Source organism: Myodes glareolus, chromosome 11, assembly GCF_982192425.1.
Source record: "Myodes glareolus chromosome 11, mMyoGla1.1, whole genome shotgun sequence".
In the NCBI taxonomy this organism is placed as follows: domain Eukaryota; kingdom Metazoa; phylum Chordata; class Mammalia; order Rodentia; family Cricetidae; genus Myodes; species Myodes glareolus.
The window spans coordinates 19,181,145-19,205,568 of NC_142036.1; the positions used below are offsets into that span (position 1 = coordinate 19,181,145).

Consider the following 24,424-nt stretch of genomic DNA (forward strand, 5'->3'; position numbering starts at 1 on the left):
TATACTCACCCACTCTCTATGTCATGCGTATATTACCCTGACTGCAGTAGGTCTGTCCTTGAACATAAGCCAAGAACAAGATGGAAACCTTCCTTCATCTGTAGACTAGTTCGTTAAATTGGAGGAGTGTCTTACTCAGTGGCTTTCACATTACAGAATGTAGCAGTCCTGCACCAGGCCCAGGAAAAGAATGGGAAGAGTACACACAGATCCGGTCTCTGGTTGAGAAGATAAGAAAGAAGCAAAAAGGTAAAATTGTTGGAATGATGCTGTTGAGGGGAAGCTGGGCATAGGTTAGTTGCTTCTGAGTGGTAAAGCCTCAGGTCATTGCGCTTATCTATAGGAAGGTGAGACAGCCACCCAGAGAGACCCCCAGAGACTGTTGTCCACTTGAGAGTGAAAGGCACTGGTGCTGAGTTATATAGGGGGAAGCATTTGTGCCTAGGAGCTAAAATGGCACGACTTTTATTCAGTTTTATTTTATGATATGTGTATGAGCCTTGTATTAACTCTTTTTCTTTTGACATGTCAAGTGGTGTTGATTTGGTTGATATCTTACCAAGTGCTTATGATTGACTCTAGCCCATCTTTTGTTTCTTAGAGACAGGGTCTTGTTATGTGGCCCTGGCCAGCCTTGCACTAATGGCAGTCCTTTTATATCAGCCTTTCTAGTTGCTGGGATTATAGGCATGAACCACCACATCCAGCCCCAGTCCTCTTGACTAAGAGATAGTTAAATTTCTTAAGCTGTGTGAGTTTGTGTTGTTTCGGGGGGGAGGGGAGACTGTGCTGCTGAGGACTGAACCCAGGATGCATTCTAAGCACACCCTCTACCACTGAACTACACCTACTCCTCTGTTTTTTCTTTTAAGGTTTGCTTTTATTTTATGTGTGTTAATATTTTGCCTGCATGTACGTGTACTAGTGCAATGCCTGTGGAAGGCAGAAGAGGGTGTCAGATCCTCAGGAACTGGAGTTACAAAGGTTGTGCTTTACCATGTGGGTGCTGGGAATTAATTGAATCTGAGTTCTCTGGGAGAGCAGCCAGTCCTCTTAACTGCAGAGTCACTGAGTCGTCTCTCTAGCCTCTGCACCCCACCTCTTAACTATTCTTAGCTAAGTTGGCAAAGGGACTGTCAGTTTGAAAAGCTTTTTCAATATAACTGTTGTTTTTGTCCTGTAAAGCATAAGAAGATTGGTATGCACAGCTACATGGAAGAAAATAATAAGGAGTGCACATTGCAAAATATGAGAACCTTCTTTGGAGTCTGAAAATAAAATGGTTGCTTTTCATTTATCTGAAGTAACCAACCTGTTGTTCTGTCTGCACACTTGTCTCTACAGCTCAGATGACACGGCATAGAATTGTGTCAGGGCTGGGCAGTGATGGCACATGCTTTTAATCCCAGCACTCAGGAGGCAGAGACAGGCGGATTTCTGTGAGTTTGAGACCAGACTGGTATACAAGAGCTAGTTCCAGGACAGCCTCCAAAGCTACAGAGAAACCCTGTCTCAATCCCCACCCCCCAAAAAGAGAAGAAATGTGTCAGGAAACTTTACAGGGAGGTGAAGTGGGTCTGTGCCTGTCCCCATGCTAATAGCATGCCTCTTTTTCCTCACTCTACCAGAGTGTGACGGTTATTCAAGTACATGACTTCTCACCTTCCCGATTATTTTAAACTTGATGGCAAGTCCAGAAAAGAAGGGGGCTGAGATTCTCCTGCCCAGATGGAACACTTGCTGAACTTTATTGTGTCAGGTCTTCCCTTCTTTCTTCCCACTTGCTCATCTTTACCCTCCTCCTTTCTTTTAATTTTTGTGTTTGGTTTAGAAAATAAAATATTCCAGGTAGAGCTGTAGTTCCATACTGCTCTTACTTTCAAGGTATTTGTTTTTACTAGGAATGTTTCTATTCCCCATAAGCCCATATAACTATAAATACAAGCACAGTTATATATAAATTTACATAAATACTGTTGTACTTGAGTTTAACTTTTTTCTTTAGTTATGCTTTGTTATTTTGTGTGTATGAGTGTTTTGCTTTACATATATGTAAGTGCATCATGTGCATGTCTGGTGCCCATAGAGTCCAGAAGAAGGTATCAGATCCTCTGGGATTGGAGTTATGAGCCACCATGTGGGTGCTGGAAATCGAACCTGGATGCTTTTTGAGAGCAGCCAATGCTCTTAATTGCTGAGCCATCTCTGCAGCCACATGCCTGGCTTTTAAACACACAGTGTCACTCATGGTGTTTATCTGTGGATACTTTCAGATCACACTCATCTAGACTCCTCTAGTTGCTGGTGTTAGCCCTGTATCTCTATGTCCTTAGTTTCAGGCCTGCAAAGCATCCTCATTTCTCCCCAAGCACCAGTGCACAGACTAGCTACTGATTTTATTGATTGAGTTTTGTGTTAAGGACATTGTGACAAACAAGATGACATATCAGACTTAAGAGGAAAGCCGCTATGTAGCAGATCTCAGCCACAGTTGTAGTAACTAAGTCTTCTCTGCCTTTGCCATTAATACTATCTAGTAGAGGCACCTTGTGTTCAATGTTCTTGTCACATAGTGTCAGGATGTCCTTCTCTGTGACTGGCAGAGAGTTTGGGATTTTAATTCACCTTTCCTGGAGCTTGCTCAGGTATGTACCATGACTACCTGGTGATTAATTTTGATTATTTCAAGGTATGAGTGTTAAGACAGGAGCCAGTGTGAGTTGTGCTCTGCCTGTATGCTCTAGAGCTGTGTGATGATAACATGTGACCTAAAGTAGCTCTTGTTTCCAACATGGATGATATAGGTCTGTCTGTTACTTTTGATGGGAAAAGAGAAGATTACTTCCCTGATCTAATGAAATGGGCCTCTGAAAACGGGGCTTCTGTCGAGGGGTTTGAAATGGTTAACTTCAAAGAAGAGGGCTTTGGTTTGAGAGCAACAAGAGACATCAAGGTGAGTTTATTATCTGTTGGTCTAAGGGGGTTTAAGTGTGTTTGACTTAAACACATACAATCTCAATACATTGTATGGTATTGAGATTGAGCTCAACATATGGAACAGAGACACCCAAGGTTTGTCTAAAACTTTGTGGGAACATAGGCAACATTCCCTTTCCTTGTAGGCTGCAGTCCCTTTAGTGACCACATAGCCTGTGAAGAGCCTCAGTTTGACAGCATGCTAGGAGTCCTGCCAGCTCATCCTCTTGGGGAGATGTGTCATTAGCCCAGCCTTAGGGTCTCTACAAGACCATAGAACATGCCTGATAGGATTTTGAGAGTCAACTAAGAAAAAGGATTTGGACTTAACTGTGGGAGGAGAGCACATGGGATCCTGTGATGAATGGAGGTAAGGGAGGCAGTGTGGAAGTTGACCCTTGTTCTGGATAACTGAAAGTGCCACTCATGGAAATGGCAGCATCATAAACAGTAGGGAGAGGAGAGGAGAGCTAGACATGTGGAGAGATACTTTTGAGACAGTCTCTCTGCTCCTCAGTCCTGCTGTCCTGAAGAGGTGGGGCATAACTTAGTCTCTTTTTGCCAGTTGGGGATAAGGAACTGGGCTTAGTCTGTGGGTGCTGGTTGCTCAGGGTGTTCATCTGCTTTGTGCTCTCCACCCCGTGCCTTACAGGGCAAGCTCACATAAGGGGTCTGTGGGGAGCCAGTGTACCTGTGACTTGGTGTGAGCATCTGCCTGCTTCTCAAACTCAGCAGGTTATATTTTGAGTGACCTTTTATTATAGTGTTGTATCTTTCAGTTGGTGAAGTTGGGTAGAGGAAATGGGTATTATTATTTTGGTCCGCTCATGCCTCCAACAGCTTTTTGGCCAAGCTCTCTCCATTTGTCCTCACAACTCTGGCATATTAGATACCTGTTGAGTACCTACTGTGTGAGGGATATTCATTTATTATGCCAGATTTGCCGAAAAACAATGATTTTTTTTCCTGTATGATACTTACAATCTACAGCAGGGAACAAAACAGAAAAGCTTTGAAATATTAGACACTGTCAGAGGCAAGATGCCACAGGCTTTTTTTATGTAACAGGTAAGAAGCCTCATTCATGCCAGTACTGCCCAATATCTTAGCTGTGGTCTGTCTTGCGCTTTCCTTGGGAACATTTATCCTCATATTCTGGAGGCTGGAAGGTGCAGGTTTATAAGGTGCTGTGTATTGGGTTCTGTGGAGGCCCTTCTTTCTAGTTCTCACCTGACCCTGTCCTGGTCCTGTCCCCGTGACAGAGCTCTAGGCTGGGTTATGCAGTAGCGTAAGCACAGACATACACAGTCATATATCCCATATGAACAGAATAGTGAGGTCAAGGATATTTGTGGGCTGGTACTTTAGCCAGTGTTGTGATTTGAACCCCTGTGCAGCAGGGGTTCTGCTCTGGTTCATGACCTCAGCAGAAGAAGCACTTTACTTGTAAAATATGAGGGCAAGGATTATTTCATTTTTATAACTTGAAAGTATAGCAAGCAGTAAAACATACCTTGTGTTCTACTCCAGATGTTTTACTTGCTTCAGATTAACTCTGGAAGTCTTGTTTTGTTTCAGCAGCATAAGGACTATGTAGTGCCAGTTTTCCTCCCAGAAATAGGATTTTATGTTATTCTTCTACTCATTTAACTACAGTACACATGTGAATATTTAAAACATACCTAATTTCTAGAAGTGATGATATATAGCTGTGTTGTATTTCTTGTAGTTGGCTTTCTGACAGTAGATGTGGTTGAGATCATTGTAGCATGTTGTGAGAGTCTACTGTTTTCTTATTTTTTCTCTAGGCGGAAGAATTGTTTTTATGGGTTCCACGAAAGTTACTGATGACTGTTGAGTCTGCTAAGAATTCAATATTGGGTAAGAATAATTTGTTTAAGGCAATGTACAAGCTGTATAAACATAAAATTTTATTCCTAATGATAAAAGATAATGCTTGGTTGTTTTTCAGCTGATGATATAGGTCCCCAAATCCATATTAAATGTTTTCCATTTTATGTTCAGAGAAGGATGCATGTGACCTTGGAATTTTGCGCTGTGGTTTTTGCATGTTTAAGTGGTGACTTTTTAAAGGAGTCCATGACATTTACATTGCTAACTTCTGGATTGATTCAGGGCCCCTATATTCTCAAGACCGAATTCTCCAAGCCATGGGAAACATTGCACTGGCCTTTCATCTGCTGTGTGAGCGAGCCAGCCCCAACTCTTTCTGGCAGCCGTACATTCAGACTCTCCCCAGTGAATATGACACCCCTCTCTACTTTGAAGAAGAGGAAGTGCGATGTCTTCAGTCGACACAAGCCATCCATGATGTTTTCAGCCAGTATAAAAACACAGCACGCCAGTATGCCTATTTCTATAAAGTCATCCAGGTGAGCAGGGTGGGGCAGAAAGGACCTGTGCGTGTTCGCCCGTCTTCTTACAGGTCCCTAAGCATTTGGCTTTTAAGCTAACGGGTATTCAGGTACCTTTCTTTCATTGTTCCATATTTGCAGAAGTACTACCACATAGGTTTAAGTGTGTCTGGCTTCATCAGCATCCAGGATCAATACAAGCAGCACTTTGTCACTGACTAAAGTCACTGAGCTTTTTGAAAGTGAGATTATCAAGAGATTTTACAGACTGTAAACTTCATGGGATATAAAAAAGGTTCCCTGTGTGTTGCATTTCTAGGAAAATTAAAATTGATTTCTAGGGGCTGGAGAAATTTCTAGCTCAGGTTAAGAGCTGTTGTTGCTTTTGCAGAAGAGCAGGGTTCAGTTCTCAGCACTTACATGATGGGTTACAGCCATCTGTAATTCCACTTACAGGGAATCTGACATCCTTTTCTGACTTCCATGGGCAGAAGGTACTCATACAGTACACGGACACACATTTAGGCAAAACATTCGTAGATAAAATGGATAGATTTAATAAAAACTAAAAACTTAAAAAATTAGGAAATAAATTGATAAAAGTTAAAAAATTAATTTCTACTCTATTCATTAATTGAAAAAATTGACAGTTATGTAAACTGCTGGTGATTTGCTTATGTTTCTCAAAGTGTATGAGGTATTATGTTTTAGGGAGTTCTAAGTGGAAGTGTCATACACAAATCTCTGGAGGGTTTGTTTTGGCTTTCTGTGTTTGGGGTCCCATCACTGCTTCAGGAAAGGATGGAGCCAGTGCTGCAGTGCCCGCCCTGAACTGAGCAGGTGTCTCCTCTGGACTCCTTTGCAGTACTCAGGTCCATGTCTGTCCTGCTTCACCTGACTGCAGGACAGGAATGGTAGCCTGAATTGGGCTGGTGTGGCTCTTTTAGAAATCATCTGTCCATGTGTTTTGTTATGCTTTCTAGATGTGGTAATTGCATTTTATTGCGGGAATAGTTTTATGTATTACTTTATTTTACTTAATTTATTTACCTATTTTAAAGATGACTCTGTGTGTGTGTGTCTGTGTGTGTTTATGTACACACACTGTAGATGGAACCTAGGACCTTGTGCTTGCTAGGTAAGCATTCTTCCACCAACGTCCATTCATTGTTTTAGTTTTACAGTGTGCTTGCTTTATAGAAATATTCCTCTCAGAAATACATCTTCCCTCCTGCCAAATATTTCAACTATTTCAAGTCACATGATCCTTGCCTCATAGAAATATGCCTTTTTAAACCTCAAGGTTAGGACATTATGAAGAATGATAATACAGCTTTTCTTTCAGGTTTGTCTAATTTAAAAAACTGTTGATGGAGCCAGATTAAAACTTGGCCTCTTTATTTACAATGTCCTGGAGTCCTACATTTGACATTTGGTCTTGCTTTTTGTCATTTGCAAGTGTTATGCCCTTATTCTTAATTTTCATTTGAGCACCTTGGCATTGTGTATGCCTCTGAGATGGCATTGTGTATGCCCCTGAGTGTCTCTCTCTCTCTCTCTCTCTCTCTCTCTCTCTCTCTCTGTGCGTGTGTGTGTGTGTGTGTGTGTGTGTGTGTGTGTGCGCGCGCGCACATGTGTATGAACTTTAGGTTTGGAGTGTAGTCACTTATGTAGTTTAGCTGGGAGGCCTCATTAGCAAGGGTCCCAAACTGGAGGATCCTGACTGTGGTATAGGCAGAACAAAGCTGTAGAGGGTAATCTGTGTGGTAAAAGCCCAGTGGCCATGTGGGAAGAGCACAGGCTTTGACATAAGTCACGTCTCTGGTCCATCTCACTTGCGGTTGAAATGGAATTTGGAATGGGCTGCTTTACTCAGCTGGTGCCATGTAGTAACCAGGGTGCAGACTGGTGCTGATTTAGGAGGGCTTACTTACTTTGCCACTACTTACCACTGTACTGTGCCACAGTGGGCAGTGCTATGCTTTCCTTGACTGTAAGGTGGGAAGATACAGCCCCAGCTTCTAGGGGAAAGTGGACAGAAGGAGCTGACCTGTGTGAAGCTGTAATTGCTGTGATTGTCACTATCTGTATCCTTCAGCCCAGGTTACTTGGTTGTTACAGTTTTTTTTTTCTGTTTTTTGTTTTTGTTTTTTTCTGATTTTCTTCTTCCTGGTGTTGGGATACATCAGTCTTTTTAACCTTTTCTCCTGCACTCTCTCGGTGGGCAAGGATAATGAAGAGAGCCTCCTGAAAGCCTAGAGACCAGAGCTACAGGATAGGCACAAACTCAGAACTGTCCAGTCCTCACAGTTCTGTGTGTCTGGGAACTTGTGTTTTTAGTCTTGAAAGTTCATACAGGTTTTAATGTTTTCTGTAATCTAAAATAGTGTTAAATGGCTTATTTCAAAGTGAGGTTGGCATGATGGAAAAGCAACTCTCCTCTCTAGAACCCAGGGTGCCACACTGTTAACCTGTCAGTGCAGTCTGACACCATGGTTATTCCCTTCCTCCTCCTTATCCTCCTTCTCATTCTTTGTTATTTTATTTGTTTGTTTTGTTTTTTTGAGGACAGGATTTCATTTTATTGCCCTGGGTTGGCATGGAATTTGTTATGTAGCCTAGGATGGCCTTGAGTGTATGATCACCTTTCTGCCTCTTTGCTGGGATTACAAGCATGCTGTACACCATACCTAGCTAACTGCTGTAATTCTTTTTTCCATGGAAAACATAACTATCACTAAATGATGAAAAAAAGGAACAGAAGGGACCATTCAAGTTGAAAATGCCTAATGAACTTTTGTAGAAAGTTTTGTTTTCTTTTCTGTGAGTTTTCTGTGTTTGTTTGATTTTCAAGATAGGGTTTCTCTGTGTAGCCCTGACTGTCCTGTTGACCAGGCTGGCCTTGAACTCAGAACTGCTTGCCTCTGTCTCTGAAGTGCTGATTAAAGGCGTGTACCACCACCACCACTACTTCCTTCCTTTCTCCCTCCCTCCTTCCCTCCTCTCTTCTTCCCTTCCTCCCTTCTTCTCTCCTTCCTTTCCTTAAAAAATAAAAAAAAACCAACAAAACAAACATTAACAAACCAAGGTCTCATTATGTAATTCCAGCTGACTTGGAATTTGCTGTATAGACCAAGTTGGTCTCAAAGTCACAGAGATTTGATTGCCCTCACCTCCTAAATGCTAGGAGTAAGGATGTGCTCCACCATGTCGGACCTGTAGAAAGTTTCTTAACCAGGATTTCCAATTAAGTGCCTGTTGGAATAAGCACTCTAGGCAGCTTAGAATGGGGTATAACCTGAGACCCAACTCATCAGCTCAGGTGTGCATCAGGAATATGGTAGCAGATTTAAGGAGCAGCTGTTCTGTAGACACACAACTGGTAGAATGAACAGTCTGTGATCCTAGGAGTTCAACATTTGTCTCACTACAGAAAAGTAAATAATCTGGTAGTTATTTGGTCCATAAGACTGTAAGTCTCTGCAGTCGCAATCTGATGCTGAAGTTCTAAAAGTTTAGAATTTTAAAGATTTAATACTGACTGCAACAACAGGATTGTGAATTTGCCGGAAAGAGTGAAGGCAAGCAGGAAAAAAAAGTTTCCTTCTTCTATGTCTTTTCATGTGGACCACCAACCTCCAGAAGGTGCTACCCAGGTTAGGGTAGGTCTTCTAATCTAATTAAGAGAAGTTTCTTATAGGAGTGCCCAGCAGCATGGGTCCTTGTCAATTCCAGATGCAGTCAAGTTGACAACCAAGATTAGCCATATCACTCATTGAAAACCATCTTTTGAGTCTAGCTGTTTTTCTTGTTTTAGAATAGTCTCATCACTTCCGAAAGTGTTGAGTCATAAATCAGTAAATACAGATGTTACTGTTGTTTGCTGTCCTTGTCTTCCCTCTCCTGGGGTGGTGAAGGGCTCTTTCTCATGCTTTTCCAGGATCAGTGCAATGTCTGTGTCTTAGCACTCAGAAAGAGGGCGGAGAGCACCCACTGTGTTGTATTTACACCCTGATTGACATTTTCATCACAGGATCTGCCTTCTAGGTTTTGTTTGTATCTAGGTTTTGTTTGTTTGTTTTGTTTTTACATTGAGAATCTTCATCTTTACCAGGAACATGAGAACCATCCCCCAGAGAAATATCTGTGAGCTCTGTCACAGCCCTCTCCAGGCCACAGGGAACCGGTGTCTGTATTCCATTTCTAGTTTGTGATTTCCTCTTAGAGTCATCTTCCTGAGTGTCTGTATCTAGCTCTTCAGAACTGAAGACTCTTCTCTTCTGACTGCCAGCTTGAGAGTTCCTTTGTTAAGGCTCAGAGTAAGTACTCCACACCTCCGTGTGTCTGTGGTGTGACCCTGGTCCTAGACAGATCTGTGCCCATTAGTAGAGAGCATCACACTGTTCCCTAGTGTTTGGAGTTTTATTCTAAATGCATCATGACTAACTTCTAGTAGTCAGAAACTTCTTTAAGATTTAGATTTCTTTGTATTGCTTTTTATTTTAATGTTTTTTGGAAACTTAGACAAAGTTATTTCCTGTGTCCTCTTTTTCCAGAATATTTCTTTGGTCAAGGGCTTCTTGGTGTGGGCACTTTTGTTAGTTCAAGTGAACTGATTTTAGCTTGCTTTATAGTGTTTGTTTTAAAATGGAGTCTTGCCAGGCCTTTGCTCCTCTTCCCTTGTGTACTGGAGGCTTGGGTGTCTGGTCTTCCAGGCGTCCTTCCAGATCCTGCACTGTAGTCTTTTCTTCCTTTTTTTTTTTCTTCAGTGAAGAGCAGGCAAGCAAGGCTTTGTTGAGAAGTAGAATAACAGCTCCTGCAACAGGGAGAACCTGAGAATAGGTTGTCTGAGATTGCATTCTTTGGTGCTTAGCAATCATTGTATCCTTCTACAAGATTGTAAGCCTATGACAGGAGCCTCAGACAAGCACTGAAAGCCCACCTGGTGTTGATGCAGCACCTGCTGGTTGAGCCTTGTACTGCAGCTTGATTTTAACACTCCAAGTCCGAGTGCTAAGTTTAGAAACTGACTAAGCCACATGCTAGAAAAGGCTTCTAAGGGTTGAGAGCCCCCAATAGGGGTAAAATTTTCATCAGTTTGTGAACAGGGAGCCAGAGAAGAAAGAACTGGTAGGGAAAGGCAGAACCTGGCTTTTCCAACTTGCAGTTTTATAGCTAAGAAAATGCTCCTAGTAAATGAGAACATAACTGTAAGCTTCCGCACTTTTCTGTGGACACCCGAACCTCGAAACAGGCGCGCGCTTTTCCTGACTTGAGCCCACGAGAACGGATGCATGTCCTAGGGGTTTGAACACATGACACACACACAAAGAGACCGGCTCATCTGCCAAGGAGCAAGTGGCAAATGGCAGCTTTATTAAGCATCAGTCGGATATCTATACTGTGGGGCAAAAGGACACCAGCCCCCCAACAGGATCAAGGAAAGAGAAAAGTCAGAGGGCCGCACCCAAGGTCGGAGAGCAGCTGAACAGAGAAAAGAGGAAGCCAGGTGGGCGTGCTCAGGCTCAGAGAAAAGCTGACCCGGGAACCTTGCCTGCGGCGAGAACCTTGCTTGCAGGTGGAATTACCATAACAGTAAAGGGAGAGTTCTCTCTAAGCTACACCCTTGGGCCGTAGGTGAAATTAACATAACAAGAGAGGGCAGTTCTATGCTACACCCTCAAGCTGATGCAGTGGAACCAGGAAGCAGAACAGCCCTGCAAAGCACCTCGGGAAAAATGGGGACCTGTGTACCTACACATAACCACAGGTCAGCTCCATGTGAGACTTCCACATGGCAACATTGTAACCCGTTTTGTGATAGAAATCAGTGGAAAAATAGGATTTGGCTTAAACTCAGATTAGAAACTACATATTTGTGTGAAAGTGGAATCAACTCCAATTAGATTTTACTCTCCTTACTATGCTGAATGATCAAGTGAAAAAGATTCAGGTCTGAGAATAAGCTGTCTGCTTAACTGGCAATTATTGTATAACATGTCAGTTGATGACATGGGGCATCAGCTTATGTTGAGGACAAGAATTTTCACAAAGACACACATTTTCCTGTGTTGAAACTTTAAAATCAAGTATGGATTTAGCAGGGTTTAAAATTTATTCATTTCCCGGTTTAGGTGACTTGTTGCATGTTTACCTGGATTTCCTCTTGTGGAGAAAATGATTTGTGTATTAGTTGTGTATCTTGTTTCAGTGTGAGAGAATTCGTTCATAGTGAGTTTTGCTTCAGAGTGTAGTATGGCAGTCTTGAATTGGATATCTTTGCTGGGCAGGCAACCTCCAGCTGATCAGGGTTGTGGTGACAGAAGAGATGAACAACCATAGTTACAGTTACTGCTGCACCTGCTACAGCCTGTTCTGAACTTGGGACCCTGGCAAGAAACAGAAAGAGATGCCACTTTTGGTTCTCAGTGTGCTGTGACAGTTGTGGTTAAATACAGACAGTTGTTTGTCCTGGTTGCTGTGGCTTTACTTGTATCTGTCTTAGAGCAGCACAAGACATGCACCTGCTGTCATGCAAAAGTCCTGTAACAAACAAGCCTTTTAGGAATATGCACCAAATTATGTGGAAGACTCTGAGCACCAGCTTGTAGTGTTCCCTGTCATTAGATGCTTTCTAGGATGAGAAGTCAGAAACTCATGGTAGAATCCAACTCTGTGTGTGTGTGTGTGTGTGTGTGTGTGTGTGTGTGTGTGTGTGTGTTGCTAGGGATTGAATTTAGTGCCGTTGGGCCATACCCCCAACTTCACAAAGGTTTTCTGTGACCCTGGCACTCTTTTGGAGAGTACTTGTGGAAGTCACTCATTTGTACTTACCTGATTTCTCAAGTTAGGTTGAAATTATGCATTTTTGGCCATAATGCATATTCTACCTGGCTCAGTTGTTTAGCTTTTAGTTTGAAAAACTTTTGTGCTTATAGACAAGTTATAAAATAGAGCTCACACTCATGTTGCCTAGTCTGACTTAGTAATGCCTTATGCAACTGCAGTGTAAGACATGATCCAGGAGGTCAGTGGTGGCACAGAGCTCCCCCTAGCTGCTCTCCTTTTTGCTCTCAATTTCTCTATCTTCTCCGTTCCTTTCAGACCCTGGCATTGTTTTGAAGAATACTCTGGCAGCCACTTTATAGACATCTTTCATTTAATATTTATCTGAAGTTTTTCACATTAAACTGAGATCATGTTTTTGGCAAGAGTATCATAGAAGTCAAGTTGTGTCCTCCTCAGGGAACACATAAATTAATGTGCTTTATTAATGTTTGTTCCAGTAAAGTGGATGCTTTGACAGCAAGTAAATACCCTATCCTCATGTACTAGTAAATGCCCTATCCTCATGTACTAGTAAATGCCCTATCCTCATGTACTAGTAAATGCCCTATCCTCATGTACTAGTAAATACCCTATCCTCATGTACTAGTAAATGCCCTATCCTCATGTACTAGTAAATGCCCTATCCTCATGTACTAGTAAATACCCTATCCTCATGTACTAGTAAATACCCTATCCTCATGTACTAGTAAATGCCCTATCCTCATGTACTAGTAAATACCCTATCCTCATGTACTAGTAAATGCCCTATCCTCATGTACTAGTAAATACCCTATCCTCATGTACTAGTAAATACCCTATCCTCATGTACTAGTAAATGCCCTATCCTCATGTACTAGTAAATACCCTATCCTCATGTACTAGTAAATGCCCTATCCTCATGTACTAGTAAATGCCCTATCCTCATGTACTAGTAAATGCCCTATCCTCATGTACTAGTAAATACCCTATCCTCATGTACTAGTAAATGCCCTATCCTCATGTACTAGTAAATACCCTATCCTCATGTACTAGTAAATGCCCTATCCTCATGTACTAGTAAATACCCTATCCTCATGTACTAGTAAATACCCTATCCTCATGTACTAGTAAATACCCTATCCTCATGTACTAGTAAATACCCTATCCTCATGTACTAGTAAATACCCTATCCTCATGTACTAGTAAATACCCTATCCTCATGTACTAGTAAATGCCCTATCCTCATGTACTAGTAAATGCCCTATCCTCATGTACTAGTAAATGCCCTATCCTCATGTACTAGTAAATACCCTATCCTCATGTACTAGTAAATGCCCTATCCTCATGTACTAGTAAATACCCTATCCTCATGTACTAGTAAATGCCCTATCCTCATGTACTAGTAAATACCCTATCCTCATGTACTAGTAAATACCCTATCCTCATGTACTAGTAAATACCCTATCCTCATGTACTAGTAAATGCCCTATCCTCATGTACTAGTAAATACCCTATCCTCATGTACTAGTAAATGCCCTATCCTCATGTACTAGTAAATACCCTATCCTCATGTACTAGTAAATGCCCTATCCTCATGTACTAGTAAATGCCCTATCCTCATGTACTAGTAAATGCCCTATCCTCATGTACTAGTAAATACCCTATCCTCATGTACTAGTAAATACCCTATCCTCATGTACTAGTAAATACCCTATCCTCATGTACTAGTAAATACCCTATCCTCATGTACTAGTAAATACCCTATCCTCATGTACTAGTAAATACCCTATCCTCATGTACTAGTAAATGCCCTATCCTCATGTACTAGTAAATACCCTATCCTCATGTACTAGTAAATACCCTATCCTCATGTACTAGTAAATACCCTATCCTCATGTACTAGTAAATACCCTATCCTCAGGTACTAGTAAATACCCTATCCTCATGTACTAGTAAATGCCCTATCCTCATGTACTAGTAAATACCCTATCCTCATGTACTAGTAAATGCCCTATCCTCATGTACTAGTAAATACCCTATCCTCATGTACTAGTAAATGCCCTATCCTCATGTACTAGTAAATACCCTATCCTCATGTACTAGTAAATACCCTATCCTCATGTACTAGTAAATGCCCTATCCTCATGTACTAGTAAATACCCTATCCTCATGTACTAGTAAATACCCTATCCTCATGTACTAGTAAATACCCTATCCTCATGTACTAGTAAATGCCCTATCCTCATGTACTAGTAAATACCCTATCCTCATGTACTAGTAAATACCCTATCCTCATGTACTAGTGAATGCCCTATCCTCATGTACTAGTAAATGCCCTATCCTCATGTACTAGTAAATACCCTATCCTCATGTACTAGTAAATACCCTATCCTCATGTACTAGTAAATGCCCTATCCTCATGTACTAGTAAATGCCCTATCCTCATGTACTAGTAAATGCCCTATCCTCATGTACTAGTAAATACCCTATCCTCATGTACTAGTAAATACCCTATCCTCATGTACTAGTAAATGCCCTATCCTCATGTACTAGTAAATGCCCTATCCTCATGTACTAGTAAATACCCTATCCTCATGTACTAGTAAATACCCTATCCTCATGTACTAGTAAATACCCTATCCTCATGTACTAGTAAATACCCTATCCTCATGTACTAGTAAATACCCTATCCTCATGTACTAGTAAATGCCCTATCCTCATGTACTAGTAAATACCCTATCCTCATGTACTAGTAAATGCCCTATCCTCATGTACTAGTAAATGCCCTATCCTCATGTACTAGTAAATGCCCTATCCTCATGTACTAGTAAATGCCCTATCCTCATGTACTAGTAAATGCCCTATCCTCATGTACTAGTAAATACCCTATCCTCATGTACTAGTAAATACCCTATCCTCATGTACTAGTAAATACCCTATCCTCATGTACTAGTAAATGCCCTATCCTCATGTACTAGTAAATGCCCTATCCTCATGTACTAGTAAATACCCTATCCTCATGTACTAGTAAATACCCTATCCTCATGTACTAGTAAATACCCTATCCTCATGTACTAGTAAATACCCTATCCTCATGTACTAGTAAATACCCTATCCTCATGTACTAGTAAATGCCCTATCCTCATGTACTAGTAAATACCCTATCCTCATGTACTAGTAAATGCCCTATCCTCATGTACTAGTAAATGCCCTATCCTCATGTACTAGTAAATGCCCTATCCTCATGTACTAGTAAATGCCCTATCCTCATGTACTAGTAAATGCCCTATCCTCATGTACTAGTAAATACCCTATCCTCATGTACTAGTAAATACCCTATCCTCATGTACTAGTAAATGCCCTATCCTCATGTACTAGTAAATGCCCTATCCTCATGTACTAGTCTTCGTGCTGCCACTGCCCTCTGCACTGGGTGTGTGTGACTGTGATGTGTGCCAACTGGAAACTTCCTGTTCTGTTTTTCTTCTACAGGTATTAGAATTTTACTTTGAGGAATAGCTGCCCCTACTTCCCTATTTATTGATTTATTCAGTGGTTCATGTCAACAAAGATTCCTGGATCCTTGTTTGATTTGATGGGTTATATGATCCATTGCTCTCACTGTTGATTTGATACACGCTATTGTAAATGACTTTGCATGTGACAGTTGATTTCTTTTTCAATTTGAACTATTTAGAGAACATCCTATGCAGCATTTTTCATAAGATAAATTCATGGAAGTGTGTCAGGTAAAAATCTGTTACTCTTGCATCACACATCACGGACTTCCTTTGGCATCAGAGTAGAAAGTAGCTGTGGGTAGTGCTTTCTAGTGCCACTCTCTAGCCTATCCTTACTTAAGCATTTCTCTGGAGACAAAGGTTCCATTAGGAATGCTTTGTTCTTAGCTCACGTCACAGTGGTGTCACAGCTACTAAATGAGGGCTGTGAGCAACAGAAGTGAGGGTGAAGGAACAGAGTCAGAGGTAATGATGGCATGACACACCAGGTTAGTGGACCAAAGGTGCTGAGATGAGTGAGCATTGGGTTCTTGTGTTCAGTAGCTATCGGAATCACAGTGGAAATTAGGAGGTGTAGAAGGGCAATAACAATTCTGCTTTCATGGTGTCCCTGTGACTTTGCTGGGTACCTTTTCTCTTCAGGTCAGCAACATCCATTTATGGAATGCTTGTGGGGCTGTCCTGAGGAAGTACAGGGGTGAGGGTGGTGGGTAGGAAGAGCTTTTGTGGATATCACCAGGAATTCATGGCTGCAAATGGCAGTCCCTGTGGGACAGAGCTGTGACCATGCCTTTGTGACTGCCAAGAGGAAGAGAAGCTCAATAAGAGGAATCCTTGTCTATTAGTTGTTTTTTTCAGGAGTGCACTGAGGATGGAGCTTAGTGCCTCGTGCTATGGGAGAAGCACTCTACACCAACTACAGCCTTAGACCTCCTTGGCTCCCTTCCAAGTGCTTTGATCTTTCCAATGATCCAGAAGGAGGGATGTGTGCACATGTGCACATGAGGAATAGACAATTTGGGAGCTGCTTCCTGGGTTCTGTGTTTTCTGTATTTTTTGAATTGGGTTTAGAACAGTTCTGTTCAAGTTCAAGAGCAGACCTTGAACTTCTAATCACAGCTCAGTGGCCTATTCTTTGTTTTTAAACTTACTTGGCGTTTTAATTTTGGTATCAAGAAGTTATAGTTTAAGGGCACACCAGTCTGGTATAAAATCCTTTAGGGTATTATATGTACAGGAAGTTGTGTGTGCCCTATTGACTGGAAGGGTGATGTCCTTACAGAGACATTCTGTGAGCTTGCTGGACATTTCTTTTAACACCTTAATGAATGGTCCAGCCCCTTAGACCACCTTTCTGCCAGAGTTGGAAGATAATGTCCTTGGAGGGCATAAGTTCTTCACATTTATCCCCGGGTTCTGAGAAGCTGGCAGGGTGCCATTCTTTCTTCGTTGTTATCCTTACCTACCCAACTTTTCATGGTACAAAACAATGCAAATAAACCAAAAGTTAAGACAGCCTAGGCTGGTGTATCCTCTGGAGAGCTGTCAGTTCCCATTGCTGTCTTGGTTGGAGCTGCTGGCTATCTTGAAATGTCTTGAACTATGTGTGTCCTTGCGTGTCCCTGATAGGCATTCTCATCATTTCTAATGTGAGTTCAGTGTATAAGAGTGCCTTTGTTCTTTGTGGGGTTCCCACATTTGTGTATTACTCATTTAAACATTGTAGACATTTCTGTCCTGCCTTGTCCCGCAGCTGTTCTTTCCCAAAGAAACACACAGAGGCTTGTATTAATTACAAACTGTTTGGCCTATTGCTCAGGCTTATTGCTAACTACCTTTTGTAACTTAAAATAACCCATAATTCTTGTCTATGTATAGCCATGTGGTTTGGTACCTTTTATCAGTGAGTCATTCTCATCTTACATCCTCTGCATCTGACTGGTGACTTACTCTCTGCCATTCTTCTTCCCAGAATTCTTAGTCTGGTCACCCCACCTATACATTTGCCTGTCTACTGGCCATTCAGCATTTTATTAAACCAATATGAGTGACAAATCTTTACAGTATACAAGACCATTTTCCTACAGCAAAACATGTATCTGATGTTCACCTTTTTATAAATAAAAGACTGTGGAGGTGTCATTTTAAAATCTAATTTGAATTTCTCACTGTGAATGCCATTGCAATTTAGATAGAATCTTCATTAGAATCTTTGGGGAATTCAGTGCCCTTTGTTTCCTATTTTTTTCTGCCTTTACTTTCAGTGGTCTCTGGGAGACTTCTCCTGTGTCCATGGTTCTATCTGTGATAAAGCTATACCTCATATCATGTTGGTGCTGAGAGTGGGCAGGGAACAACACTTAGTGGTTGAGCCTGGAGCACTGTAGCCTGTTCTCGTGTCCTATGGAGGCTCCTCAGGTTTAACTCCCGCAGTGCAGCCTGCTTTGTTCACTGTAGCGTCCTACCCTCTGCTTTCTAATTCCTCTCCTCCTTAGGACGGTCCCAGCCTTCTTCCCTTTCCTTAGTCCTTGCCTGCCAGGTCTGTTAGAATTCAAACTTGTGACTTTTATCACTCAGTTTATGAGTAGACATTCAACAAACAAAGTAATACACATATATTGTCCCCTAGTACCAGATGTTCGCCTATTAGAGCAGCACCTGTGTGGATGCAGTACATATGCAAATCCCTGGTAATAGGACTCAGGCCTGATACCTCTCCAATAAAGAAGAGGGAAGAAAATGGTATAATGCTTATTGGTATTTCAGTTTTAGCTGCTGCCCCAGTGTCCTGGAGGTATGTCTCAATATTCCATGCCCTCTGACCTTGGTTTCTGTCCTAAAGCAGGTCAGTATCTGATAGCACATCATGTTTCCTTACTTTCTATCTCCTCAACTAGAATGCTACCCATTGAAGTCAGGGAACTACTTTCATTCTCGATTAGAAGGATAGCTAGAGATGACACAGAGCTAGTGCTTGGTAATTATTTATTGAGTAAAGTCATAGCCGAAATAGCAAACAACTGTCGTTCAAAGTAAAACATAACTCTGGTGGATACCACATTCTGCAGCCCACTGGAGCTGTAATTACATCAACATCATTGAAGAACTGAGTATTTGCATGGATCTAGGGATGCTGGACAAGCATTGTCCAGTGAGCTGCAGCCCTAGACAAACCCTGCTCTGACTGTAAGTTGAGTTTGGAAGGTCCCAGAGCTGGCATTCTAGTCATCTGCCGGCCTTCCAGTTCAGGTCAGGACTGTTCACCTTATCTGCTCTTTCACAGACTGCAAAGGGTCAGGGGCAGACTGGTGTTCCTGCCAATCCCGTGTTCTGATGAGCTACACTCTCAGCCCCCTCCTTCCTTTTCTGAGACAGGGTATTGTTATATATAGTGCAAGCTGGCCCAAACTTTCCATTATAGCCTTTACTAGCTTCAAATTTGTTATTTTCTTGCCTCGGCCACCTAACTGCTGGGATTACAGGTATGTTGTCAACATGCCTGGTTAATTCTATTCTTCTGAATGGGGATGTTTGCCTGTATCTTGTGTTTACATTTTGGAGTTTCCAGGATCTGTAGAATATCCTGAGCAATGATTCCATGATGATCTGGATTCATCTCTCAAGATTCAAGGTCAGTCTTTTTTATGTAGATTGTGAAGTGCTGTCATTTTTTTAGATTCACTTTTCCATCATCCAGAGTTGACTTTTGACCCTTCGGTGACTACACAGCTAACAGGGATCTTTCTGGAATATAAATGACATCTTTTTGTTCCTCTGCCTCTGCTTACGCTTGGAGTAAACTGGAATGTCAAGACTGCTCAGTGGTGCTTGTTGGTCCCTTCGCTCTTACCACTCCCTGTCTTCTGGCCTTTCCTCAGAGATCGTAGGACTTGATGAGCCTTTGCTATCTGCAAGAGCCCTCCCCCAATTTCCAAAGCAACTCCTTCACATTATGGTTTAAGTTTAGAGTCTTTCTGAGTGTGTATTTTCTTGACATGATTCCCTGTCATGTGTGCTGTGTGCTACTTATTTCTTTATAGTCCCACCACTATCTAGAGTTGCTTTTGTCTTTATACCTGTGTCTTCTCTCATGTGAGCACCATGGACAGGGGCCAGTCCCTCTTGAGAAGTCATTGCCCTCTGATTCTGCAGGTCTCCTTGACAAGGGCCTGTTGGATAACAAGCTTCTGCATGGTTAGAGAGTGAGTGAAGCCCAGCCCAGATAGGAGACCAGTTTGCCTGGAAAAGCTTAGAGTTTGGAAAAATAAGAGAGGGTCTTAAGGCTTCTGGAATGTACTGTTTTCAAGTTTATCTTCTTGTTGTTTCTAGACCTGGAGTGAAAATTGTTGGTATTAAATTCCCAACTTACTCTAATTTGTCAAAGCTTAAGATGTAGTAGCCACAATTAGCCTGTTGGGTTTTGCCCGTGGATTTCATTTCTATTTAGAATGCATTGTTTCAAGTAGATGACTTTTGCATGCAAAAATCAAGTCTGGAGCAAATTTTCAGTTTTAAATTGTAAGTTTGTGCAAGTGAGGGTTTAATAGAAGTGCTCACCCAGCCTTTACCATGGTGACACATGGGCGTGTCTGAAGGAAAAACTGTCAGAATGAACAGATTTCACTTTCTATATGCCAGTGATTTCAGGACCAACTTTAATGAGTTCTGAAAATTTTGTGTCAGTCTCTTGGTTTTTTCTTAAATGCTGTGAAGGAGTTTAAAATTAATATGCCATTTTTTATTTGCTAGTATTTACATCAGACATGATATTGTCAGCCTTGAAATTCTTGCTCTTATGTTGTCTTTTTTTAAGTTTCAAGTGAGTTAGAGGCCCTGACCCCTGAACCAAAAGGACACTGGCTTTATCTTAATAGCCGCGTCTCCTATGACCTGTATGATGTGATTACTGGTACCTGAAGGTGGACCCTTGATCAGTTATGGCATGTCGGTTCATTCTACAGTGACAGAGTATTGAAATATTAGTAGTGGTGCTCAAAAACTGAAAAAGATCTACAGAGAAGGACTATGTCTGTCTGCTCATGCAAGTGCCTCATTACGTAAAAGTTCTGTATGTCTAGTGACTCTGACCCCTCTGGCTTTCTTTTTATGAAGGGAAGGCAAACAAGATTTTATTGAGGAGAGTGACAGTGCTTCCTGTGGCAGAGAGGGATCTGCAGAATGGGCTGCCCTCTAGTGGCCTTTCTGATTTGGCCCTTCCCACCTAGCTACACTGCAAGTTGTCACTCATGCATGAGGAACTTTGCCAGGTGCTAGCTCTGCAGAGAGGCCGAGTGCTTCTGTCCTCAAGGAGCTGTCTGTTAAATCCAGTCTGGCGATACAAAGCAGGAGTCAGGGAGAGGAGCAGCAGATGTAGAGAATGAGATACAGAGATAGGGTTTCTCACTATAGGTCAGCCTGGTGTGTCACGAGATAGCAAGTAGGCAGAAGAGGTGGAGGAGGGATTTAGAAACAGGGAACAGCATTAGCAAGGTCATATACTTTCCTAGATGTCAAGATCCGCCTTGTGTATAGCTGCGAGAACTCATCAGACTTCCCATTTGGCAAGTGAGGAACTTGCAGCGAAAGTGTCCTCTGTTTTGAGTACTTTGATTCCTACTAATTAGTGATTTGTCTGTATTTAATGGCATTTTAAACTACCTTGTCTGTTCAAAGTGCCAAGCTCACTTTGTCTTGAATTGTGGTGTGCTGGTTTATTATTTTTTCTTTTTAATATTCCACTGTGTTCAGATAGTGCTGCCCGTTTGCACGTGGGTGTGCTATCCCAAGAGCATAGGCTACCAGTTGCTACAATCCCAAAGAAAATGACTCTTCGTCCTCTAGCTGTCGTCAGCTGTCAGTAGCTTTTCAACTGGGACGGGGCCTAAGTCATGGCCTATCCTGAGGCAGCCTTCACAGTACCCCTTCCCATCTACCAGCTTGTCCATTCTTTCTGTCCCTCTTCTGCTTGTTGTCCCAGATAGAGCTGAGTACTCACAGTCTAAAGTGTAAACTTTTTGAAGAATTGTTTACAGTTTACTCAGGCAGTGTAGGTGGCAAATAACAAAAAAAGAGGAAGGCATGATAGCTAATAAATGGCTGTCAATAGTGAGCAGACTCCATTGACTTTCAAAATAGCCAATGTTAATATAATGTAACTTAAAAAGAGGTAGGGAATAGTTAATAACCCCTATAGCAAAGGTTAACCTTTTGGGGAAATTTCCTCTTGGCTTTTAGTTTTTTTGTTTTAAATGAAATTTAAGCTACACCATGTAGAGTTGCCAAGAATTTCATACAGTACCCACGATCAAGGTTAGGATATGACAGCTCTTCAGGTGTCCTTTCTCAGACAGTAGACACCCATCCTTTTCAAGGTGTCTTAACTGTCACCACACCTCCTGTAAGTGGAGGTGAGCTCATGAGCTTTTTTGCATCTGTTGCTCTTGCCCCGTGTAATGTTTGTGAAATTTGTCCATGTTGTTGGGTATGGCAATAGGTCAGCCCCTTTTCATTGTTCAATAAACTTTCTTGTATAAAATTTACATTTTTTCTTTTTCTCCTTCCTTTCTTCCTCCCTCCCTCCCTCCCTCCCTCCCTACCTCCTTCCCTCCCTCCCTCCCTTCCGAGATTGGGTCTTACTCTGTAGCGTAGGCTAACATGTAACTCTCAGTGCAGTCCTATTATAAGTAGCCTTATTAGCTGTCTTCCTTGAGTATAGTGTCAGTTCTCTTACCTCAGTCTCCAAGATGCTGGTATTACATGATACCTGGCTGCTTCTGCTCATGGAGACTGGTTGTTTGCTGGGCTTGGGCAGTGTGCTAGTTTCTTTTATTATTGCTGTGCCAGATTTAACAGTCATAAAGCAACGTAAAGGAAGAAGCTCCCTTGCAGACTGTACCCTGTGGCTGGTCACATCGCATTTGCAGTCAAGATACACAGAGGACCCTTGATGTTCAGTTTCCTCTCTTTTGATTGAGTCCAGGGCTCTAGCCCATATTCAGTGTGGGTCTTCCCCCCTTAGTAAACTCTAGAAACACCCTCATGGGTACTCTCTGAGGCATGTCTTCTGAGGGATTCTAAATTTAGTCAAACTGACAAATAAAGCATCATGGGCAGGTATGGGAGAGAGGGAGACAGAGAGAATGTGAATGAATGTGTACATGTATACATGTGTACCTGTGCATATGCACATGTGCTACAATGGGCATGTGGAGGTTAGAGGACAACTTTGTGGAATCAGTTCTTCCCTTCTACCTTTCCATGGGTCCTAATGATTGAACTCAGATCATCACACATGCACAGAAGCACCTTTGCCCACTGGACCATCTTGCTGGCACAGTTATTAATAGCCTTATATGTGTCTTTCTTTGGACATACACACTCTTTTCTTCTGGGCATCTCTTGGGAGAAGGATTACTGGAGTATTGAATGTTTGCTCATTTAGTTTCAGTAGACATTGCTAAACAATCCTGTGCTTGAACCAATTTGCACTCTCACCAGCAATCATTTCTAGTTGTTCTACTTCTTCACCAACACATGGTGTTGGTGTGCATTTTAGGTTTTTGTGGTTCTGATTTCCACTGGTGACTTAAAGTTTTAAGCATGCTTCTGCTTGCTTACCAGCTCCATGGACATCCTCTGTTAAAAGAGCTATGCAAGTCTTCTGCTCATTTAAAATATGTTCTATTCAGCCCTGTAGACCTCAAGTTTATCCTGTAGACACGCAATCAGTATAAAATTAATTAAATACTTAACATAATTTTAAAAAATTGAGATCCTGTGTCTGTTTTTTGGAGGGTTATTTAACATTACTATTTTTTTATTTTAGTAAAATACATGTAATCACTAAATATTTACTTTAATAGTGTTGTGTAATCTTCTTTACTAAGTATTTTTCAAGCTTTTCCACCACTCAGTACAGAAAGTCTCAGCATGAAGTAGTAAGTTCCCCCTTGCCATTGGCTGCTTTTAGTTTGGCCCTCTCTTCTGGATATGTGTTCTTCATTAGATTTGGGTTTTGTGACTGTCTTTCAATTTGTGACTTATGGAGTCACTTTCCAAAGGATTTTTTCTTTTTTGAGTAGACATTCTTATCTTACCAATCTTATATTCAAGGTAGTGCTTTTTGTAGTCATCTCAGGAATGTTTTATCCAGCCCAGAAGTTTTCATCTGAGGGTTTGTTCCTTGGGAGGAGAAGACATTTTTAGCTGTCACAGCTGGATCATGGGTGCTATAAAGATCTTACGATGTAACAAGGAATGATTTGGCCCCAGATATCAATAGACGAAAGTTGGGACTCAGGCTTACTGTGAGATGTGTTACCGTGTTTATGTATTTGTTTCTGGAAGTGTTACAGTCTCTGGAAAGAAATCTTGATCTTTCTAACATGTGTGCTCCAGAGCTTTATATGGGTCATATTGACAGATGAAACTAAGGTGTTGTTTGGTGGTTTAAAGGTAGTATCTGAACATAAGGGTAAATGACCTGACTTTTGCAGAAGCTAGAGACTTTATGCTTTCCAGTCTGACCACTGAGCAGATTTCATGCAGGCAAAGCACTCACACATTTAAAGAATAAATCTTTGAGAGCTCAGGATTTCTCATTGTTGCTTAACTTTAATATTGCAACTGTAATGAAAACTGAAATTCCCATTGCTTTCCTGAACAAAAGAGTGAATTCAGGAAACAACTTGTCTATGAAGTGTGCTCTTATCAGAATTGCCATCTGGTTCTTGGCACACAAGTGTG

General features: G+C 41.6%; 1 protein-coding gene across 1 annotated transcript in view; it reads left to right on the forward strand.

Annotated features, from left to right (window-relative positions):
* Nucleotides 1–24,424, forward strand: part of Setd3 (SET domain containing 3, actin N3(tau)-histidine methyltransferase) — a 72,934-nt gene that overhangs the window by 16,491 nt on the left and 32,019 nt on the right. Inside the window, exons 3-6 of the mRNA XM_085697911.2 lie at nucleotides 157–249; nucleotides 2,805–2,953; nucleotides 4,785–4,857; nucleotides 5,113–5,369. Coding sequence (XP_085554037.1) covers nucleotides 157–249; nucleotides 2,805–2,953; nucleotides 4,785–4,857; nucleotides 5,113–5,369 — 572 coding nt within the window. The remainder of the gene's footprint in view (nucleotides 1–156; nucleotides 250–2,804; nucleotides 2,954–4,784; nucleotides 4,858–5,112; nucleotides 5,370–24,424) is intronic.